The sequence below is a fragment of the Vollenhovia emeryi genome, unplaced genomic scaffold, assembly GCF_000949405.1.
Source record: "Vollenhovia emeryi isolate VEMERY1.0 unplaced genomic scaffold, V.emery_V1.0 DF939152.1, whole genome shotgun sequence".
NCBI lineage: Eukaryota > Metazoa > Arthropoda > Insecta > Hymenoptera > Formicidae > Vollenhovia > Vollenhovia emeryi.
Window position 1 is genome coordinate 534,641 of NW_011967214.1, and position 8,725 is coordinate 543,365.

Consider the following 8,725-nt stretch of genomic DNA (forward strand, 5'->3'; position numbering starts at 1 on the left):
TGTGACTTCGTTGCCGAATCGTCGCCACCCGGGATACCGTTTTGCTCCTCGGTATCCCTTCCTCGTGAACCTTACCTTCTCCACCTGCCGAGGTTCACGTTCGCCAGATGACCTTTGAAAACGTTATCGTTAAGGGGTAACGAGGGTCATCCTATCTCGGCCTCTTGAATAAATTTATTATTCGGTTATTATTAAACGGAGATGATCTCTTCGTTGGAGACGCACACGTGCAAGAAGTGGTCCCCGAGCTTTCGACCCTGATTTCGATGATCAGTTTCTGTTGACCCATTTTCGTACACGTAAACAAGAGTAATCCCTACGAAAAAATATACCAGGAAGATATATAAATATTTATGCGGATTCGCGTCTAGCGGAAATCCATATTAGAAATGTTAATTACGTATCTATTTAATTTCCGTCGAATGTGTGAGGTCTAATATTAAGAATCTGGCATTTGCTCAGGCGTTATGGATCCACGATTTAATTTTGAATCTCACATATGTGTGTATGTGTGTGTGTGTGTGTGTGCGTGTGCGTGCGTGCGTGCGTGTGTGTGTGTGTGTAAAACATAGAATCTGAAAATTATGTATAATAATACAATTAAGCAAAGCAGTTAATCGACCATGACTGGCTATGTGTTTTTTTAAACACAGAAGGCACATAATGCCTCGGTGGTCTAATTGGTTGAGACACCCACCTAGAAGGGAGGTCCAGGTTCAAACCCTGGCTGAGGTAATATTTTTCGCAATAAATTTTCTGTGTTAAAAAAAACACATAGCTAGTCGTGGTCGATTAACTGCTTTGATTAATCATGTTGATTCATCTGCTGGCGTCAAATGATTCTTAATGTTATAACAATACGTTTCAAATATCTTACAATAAAAAAGTGGAAATCTCGTATGTATATAAAAAATTCTTATATTTTTAATTATAAGATAGTTGAAACGTATTATTATATTACGTAATCTTCAGATTCTATGTTTCACGTTTCTTAAAAAATTCATAGACGGATCTAATATTCGCTTCCCAGCGAGAAATGATTCGTCGGTCGATGTCGAAACGATGTTGAATCGATAACGACATCTTCAAATTGATGTCTTATCGACGTCAATTTATTTTATAAAAACAAATAAAATTCTAAATTACACGGCTCGTTTGGGAAAGCTTGAAGCTTGGTTCGATTGAGCAACACCGTACGGCGGAAGTGCCGAAGTCGGGAGCTTCCGTCGCCGATATCGACAAGAAATACATTTTTAACGCATGTCACGTTCTCCCCCCCCCCTCCCCCCGCCACGTAGTCAATTCGAGACATCAAATGCACAACGGTAAGTGACAACGGTATCATTTCACGTCTGTTTAAGGATCAGTTTTACAAACGTCGGTTAACTGTTAATCAGAGTTCAGTCAACAGATTTCTGTTACCGAGATAGAAAATATTCGTAACGCATTTATATTTCTCACAACCTCACTTAGTATAAAAATAAGACAATATCAAAATAAAATCAATAATTCTTGTTCTCCTCTATCGAATTTAAAAACGATACTATATTGAGACAAGAGTAACTTATACAAATGTAAGTTTATATAGTCTTGCGTTTAGAATAAATTTTCCCTCCATCTTACAACGCACGAAGTTGGCACCGTGATATTCCACAAAAGACGATACGTACTATCGTTTAATTCTAGATTTTAGAATTTTTCATTTAAGATTAAAGTATTCCTTTCTCTGTAATAAATATGATTGGCGCTATATCGATCATATTTTATGATACATTCAAATGTAACAGCATTGGATCCGAAAAATTTTTCTGTGGGTGCGGCTAGCTTTAAAACAAAGTGTAAACCTTAACTAACTAAAGTATTTCTTTTTTTATTAGAAATTTAGCTTCAGATTTAATGGTTAAAATATCGAAGGTGAGACACGCTCGAAATGGCGAAAAAATTTGCTGTAGTAATACTAGCTTTTAAATAATTGTATGATTTAACTAGATGAAGCGGTTTCTTTTCAGCTTAGCTTCAAGTTTAAAATTGTTAAAACAAAGTTAAACGCTCGAAGTTAAAAATCTTGCTGTGCAGCTAGCTTTTAAGGCCCGGTTTCACCAAACGTCGCTTAATTTTAATCTTAGTTTAATTCATGTTTGTCTCTTTCTAGAGTAACAGTTGGAAAGAGACAAAGAATGAATTAAACTGAGCTTAAAGTTAAGCGACGTTAGTGAAACCGGGCCTAAATAAAGTATAAACTTTAACTAACTTATCCCGGTTTTCGCCAACTCAAACCGTTCATTTAACTTCGATCTTAGTTTAAATCATTATTTGCCTCTAAGGGGACAGTTAGAAAAAGATAAAAGATGAATTGAACTAAGATTAAAATTAAAGAACGTTGGTATAAAAACAGACATAAGGTCCGGTTTTGTCAACTTTGCTTTGACCTTAATTTAGTTTATTCTTCGTCTCTGTCTAACTGCTCTTAGAAAGAGACAAAGGACGAATTAAACTAACAATAAGTTTAAAGTTAAGCGACATCGGTAAAATCAGACTTAAAATGTTTACTTTTTAAGCCTCTTAGCTTCAAGGTTAATTGTTAAAATGTAATATCGAATTTCAAAAATGATTTCCTGCCGGTGATTTACTAATCGTGTAAATTCTTTATGAGAAAAGGTTAAATCCGAGTTAATGAACCTTGTTCTAGTATTCGTGGCTAAAAGGATGCTTCTCACTCTCGCAGCGACAGCTGCTTCCTCTGCATGGACTACATACGCGTGCCATTGAAACCACTTTCAAAATTAGTATCTCGTACATAACCGTGAGAAAGAGACAAAAAGTTGGAGAAAACCACTTTCTCATTTTGTCCTATACCACAAGATTTACACATTGTCATGTAATTCTATACGAAAAGTGAAAGCTTACCGTAACAAACTGACGCGCGGTACAGTAAATCAAAGCATCCTCACAATTTTTTGCAGTTAAAATAATTTCGCCCAATTCCGTAAAACAGTTATAAAGGAATAGCATTAACGGAAAGCATGGCATAAATAATAATACAAGGAATTTTTTACGAAACCATAAACAAAAATTCGCAGGCGTGTTCTCCGATACTGTCCCATTTTTTTTAAGCGAAAACCTGCGTGAGGTATCGATAGTTTCTTGAACTGAAAGCGATTGAAAACGAAAAGTCTTCTTTTCGTTCTTTCATTTATAATTTTAGCGTTACATTTCATTACAGATACTTCGTCTATCTTGTATGTTTCATAATGTAACATCCCGGTAAAACATTTTTCATGCCATGAGCTTGCATAAATATACATATAGTGTTATATAAAAATATGCATGAAGTTTGTCCATACATATTTTTACATTGTATATTTTTATGTAATTCTATACAATTCTATACAGTTCTATATAATTTTATAGATTTATACATACTTTTATATGAAAAATTTTTAAAAAGGAAAATTGCTCATTTATAATTATACAGATATAACTTTGTACAATTGTACACAATTATACATAAGCAAGTTTTGACATTAAAAATTTTTTCATGTAAAGGCATGTATAAATCTATAAAAGTATACAGAACTGTGTACAATTGTATAAAATTATATAGAAATATACACTGTAAAACTATATGTATATGGACATATTTGATGTATATTTTTATATATTTATTCATGTTCAAGCATGAAACATTTTTTACCGGGATATGTAAAATAAAATGGCTACTATTGTTACAGTGCAGGCAGACATATTGTATCTCGATATATAATATTATTTTTAAATGTGTCGTATGTCATCATCTTTTTCATGTGTGGAAAATAGGAATCACAAAGTATGCGATCGTGTTATTACAGATACGATGAGACATATTGCCAAAAACGATTGCTGCAATGTTTGCGTAACACGAAACGCAACGATCGGATTCACTGTTTGAGGTGAAAGTTTGAAGCCTCATAGATGTCCGCGCGATTTAGCGCGGGGAGAAAGTTCCGCCAATTTAATTTCAATCTTGGAACAAAGTAGCGAAGAACCGTCGAAGTGGGCGTGAAAAATGCGGTCGTTTGCGCTAAAAAATTGTTCTTATTTGCGTTACTTTACGATTGACAAAATGGTTAACGCGATGAAGAAAGTCGCGACGTGAACACGTAATTTTCCATTACCAGTAAAGTAGTATCGTAATACGTACAAGATGACATAAGATAAAATGCAATGATATAAATTTTATTTTTAAAGTGACTAAAACGAGTAATTTCAATAAAAATATAATTTATTATAATTCTGACACTTCAGATTGAATTTTACTAATAATTTTGTTGATAAGAGCAACGTTACGAGGAAACGAAAATTAAATTGATTAATGATGAATTAGCAGCAATATACATGGTGTACTAAAATCACCGGATATTCTTTTAATCACAGATTCTTTAGAAAATTTCAAAACAAAAATTCTAATACAAAAATGTCGAGGCTATAATAGTTTTTAAATAATAAGCGATTATATTTTACAAATGATAGGCCTGAGATTTCGCGCGCTTAGGTACATGACAAGTGATAAAAGTATTCTTATGAATGTCGCCCTTTTCGTGAATTATGCTAATCACATCAATTTTAATAACATCGTCGCTATACGTTTTCCTGCTTCTTTACGCGTTGAATCAGTATTTTCTCTTTACGGTAAATAGACGTGTGAACTTCAACATCTTAAAAATAATTCAAGTAAAACTTTACAACATGTAACTTCAAAGTGTTGCAGCTGTCAAAGTAGTCGATCAATATCAGTTACCATGAAGGTTGTTACTATGCTAAAAAGGGCGATATTCGTAGGAACACTTTTATCATTTGTCACGTCGCCATATCTGAGCGCGCGAAATTTTCTATAATTTGTGAAATATAATCGTTTATTATTTAAAAACTATTATAGCCTCGACATAGTTGTATTAGAATTTTTGTCTTAAAATTTTCTAAAGAATTTGTGATTAAAAGTATATCCGGTGGTTTTAGTACACCCTGTATGGGAGAAGCTAATGCTATCACATATCAGTTGTAAGTAAATGTATTTTATTTCGACAGATCACAATAAAGGTTCTTGAAAAGACAGCGCTAACATTTTGACAGATATGTTTAATTGCGTGCACGCATACATCAAGAATAAAGTAACTTACAAATATATTTGGCAATTTCATTGTCCAAGAAGTACGAGGAGATATACGAAACTATACAAAAGTCAGTCAGTTGAAAAAAGTCCGGCAGCTCGAAGAATTGCGCATAGGAATAAAAAAAGTACGATATTTTGTACAGTAATAAGAAACTTATAATTTGATTCAGTTCTATCTCTTGTTGAATTATTTAACTGATTATCAAGGATTGAAAAGTCGAAAGAACGAGATATAGATACAAACGCGTAATCGACTAAACGGAAAAATTTATACATTTTCAATAGAGTTTACTTAATGTTTACTTACACAATGATAATGGCATAATGTTAGCTTCCACAGATATGGTAAGCATAATTATAAGAAGATCCACCAATTTTACACCGTAGGACGGCTATATACAGGACAAAAAATAAACGTCCGCGAATATAATGCATGCCAAGTAGACTGCCAACATTAAATCTGTACACATTACATTTACTTATTTAACAGTTAGGTTTTGTAGCCTGGAGCCGACCGCGCTGCTGATCTGTTCTTTATCTACATCCGTGACCTTTCCGTTATTCGCCGGGGACTGGCCCAATCTGGCGCATGCCTTTTTGTGCATGAACCAGTGCAATCTCTGACATTCTCTGTCGCAGTACTGCACCGCTTTGCATTTGCTACACTTTTTGGTGGCCTTGTCCTCGCCGCAGGTCACGCAAGTCTGGGCGTTATCGATGAAGCCCCGCTGCCCATTAATCGCAGCGGAAATAACGGAAACGGCAGACGGCGGATCCGTGCTTGCCAGTGTAGCGACCATCTGACGGAAAATTGTGCTTTCTCGGAATGGAAACTCTCTCACGGATTCCCTCAAAAATGCCTCCTGATACTCGGGCAAGCTGTCGTTCTTGCTGCACTTGAGGAACCTACGTATCAAAAGTTCTACAGTGTCAGACTTTTTTTCCTCGCTCTCCTCGCTTCCCTTCTCGCCTTTCTCCGCCTTCATAGCTTCTTGGCGCTTCTGACATTTTAACACCTCGGTCACAACGCAACTGAGGTAATGGTACTTGAAGGCCATTACTTCATTTATTTCAGCGCCTCGCGTCATTTCTTTGTAGCGCATGGATTCTAATACCTTTTGTACCTGAACAAAAAGATGACAAGGGGAATGAGTACCGAATGTAAGAACATTCGTTCCTTCGTACAAGGGAACAAGTTTAGCGCGTCAAATAAATATGTTAACTCGGTTCAATTATCAATTTAGCCTCCTATACATTGTGCCTCACCTTTCCTGCATTCTCCAAAAGCGTCGGGAGTCTCTGTAAATTCATACACACGCGTACAGGATTCACGTTAACGTGCATTATGAATTTATGGAAATAATCGGCTAGATGCGGCGGCAGCATGGGTTCGGTCTGCAAACCCTGCGGCTTAATATAATAATCTATATCGGCCTTCGGGATAAAGTTATTGATGGTTGCCACGCAGTTGTGATTTCCGACAAACGCTGCCATTTGCGCGGCCGTCCTGCCCACGCTGTTCGTCGCCGTCAGGCGCGCTCCATGCGACATCAGGAGGTGGCACAGCTCGGCGTTGCCACTTAAAGCGGCGAAATGAAGAGCGGTGTACGCGTGCTCGTGTTGACACGCGTTCACGTCAGCGCCCTAGAACAAATACACAATTACAGTTACAAGTCGACTATGTTAGAGGCCTATTCTGTAAACGTTAACGATATCATTACGCGCTTTACACAGCTTTTCTGTGGTATATATACACGTAATGATGTCGTTAACGTTACGTTTGGTCCAAGTTCTAGTTTCGAAAACTGTGTAGTCAATCAACTTGCAGCTTCTGTGGAATAGCTGCAAGTTGATTGACTACACACTTCTCGGAAGTATACAACTTAGACCAAGCATCGTGGACACAGGCTTTTATGCGTCGTCTATGCATGCAGTAAGCCTGCAGCAAGGAGTAAAAGTAAGGATATAATTCAATTTCATTTCCTATTCCTCTTGCGCTTACTCTCGGCGAATGAGAACGCCATCGCGGCCAGTGTTACAAATATTTCGAAAGTTATGCCTGCATTTTGTCTTCCTTCCACCAAAAGCTAAATGTCACGGTTCTCTCTTACTCCTTACGCCAGGCTTATTCCGTGCATTGTAAACGACGCATTAGACGTCACTTGGTAAACATGATATCAGCGCTACAAGTAGATTGAAATAACCTTATGGTCCAGCTGGATCTATCGTGTCCCACACTATTATTGCGTGAAATTTATACACCATGTACTTCATATACGTATTTCTACCAAAGGCTATTGATCTTGCTTCTAATCAGGCTTACTTCTAGCTACCTGCGTACACATACCGGTCACGTTTACTTATGTTGGCGATATTAATAATCTCATAAATAAGGGACACGAATCTATCACGAAGGGACCAAGCGAGCACTCGTTTAGACGTACTTAAATGTCCACCAGGCAGGTCTCAAGGCGATAAGCTCTGTTGACATCAATTATCACTGGCAGAGTCAACATAACCTACTTGATCGAGGAGCAGCTGCACGATTTCCTTGTTTCCCTTGTAACAGGCGTGCTGGAGCGGGCTCATGCCGTTCTCATCGACGAAGTCCATCTTGACCTTGCTCTGCGCCAGCAACGTCCTGAGCTCGCACACCTCATTCTTGCTGATTTTCTCGAAAATCTCCCGCTGCAAGTCCGCGAGATCCCCAGTAGCAGGCGCCATATTGTTGTGTGTACGTCGCTCGCGCGGAGCTTGCTGGAATATTTATCGATCAATCCGAAAATATCCGCGGAGCTAAGGAAAATTATTACAGCTTTTCTCACCCTCGAAAAACGCTCGCGTTTTAAAAAATTTTTACACGGACACCATTTGAATAAATCTTGACGGAAAGCGTTGTTTTACGTTTGACAGGAAATTATATTTATTGGCACGCACTTGGCCGGATATGAACGTATTTTTAAATAACTCCTATTCGCAATCGTTTGTATTTTGTATGAAAACGTTTGAAGTGCAATTGAAAAAGTTTGTGAGTCATTCGTTTATTCGTAATTAATTTTCTTAATTATTCGTATTTATTAATAAATAATTCGTAATTAATTTAAATAATTATTTTCTATCTGGCATTTAGCCAAAATAGATTGAATAAAGTTTTTATAAAGGCCTGTGTCCACGAGGCCAATCAACGTGCAGCTTTTATGGAATAGCTGCAAGTTGATTGGCCACACGTTTCTCGAAACTAGAACTTGGACCAAGTTCTAGCATCGTTGACACAGGCCTTAAGAAAATGTTCGTATTTTGTATGAAGAGTTACGAATCCGAGGTCTTTTATTCATTGATGTTTATAAAATATTAATTTCGATACATCCACGGGCGATAATACCTTCTGTAACAATCGAACTCGGGCGAATCTCTTTCACATATATTGCGCTTTAAAAGTTTCGTCGGTAGAAGTTAAACATTTATCCACTTTCAGATCAAAAGCGAAAGATAATACACGAATCGTCGGGTAAAATGATGACGAAACATTACAATATATCGATCGCTTGCCAAGAATACTCTAACGTTATTACGTAC

General features: G+C 37.0%; 1 protein-coding gene across 1 annotated transcript; it reads right to left on the reverse strand.

Moving 5' to 3' along the window:
* Positions 1-5,033: 5,033 nt before the first annotated feature.
* Positions 5,034-7,907, reverse strand: LOC105565419 (ankyrin repeat and MYND domain-containing protein 2). Its single transcript, XM_012018594.1, has 3 exons — positions 7,673-7,907; positions 6,416-6,793; positions 5,034-6,273 (listed from the first exon to the last, which is right to left on the reverse strand). The coding sequence occupies exons 1-3, from the start codon at positions 7,871-7,873 to the stop codon at positions 5,629-5,631; spliced, it is 1,224 nt and encodes a 407-aa protein (XP_011873984.1). The 5' UTR covers positions 7,874-7,907; the 3' UTR covers positions 5,034-5,628.
* Positions 7,908-8,725: the final 818 nt, after the last annotated feature.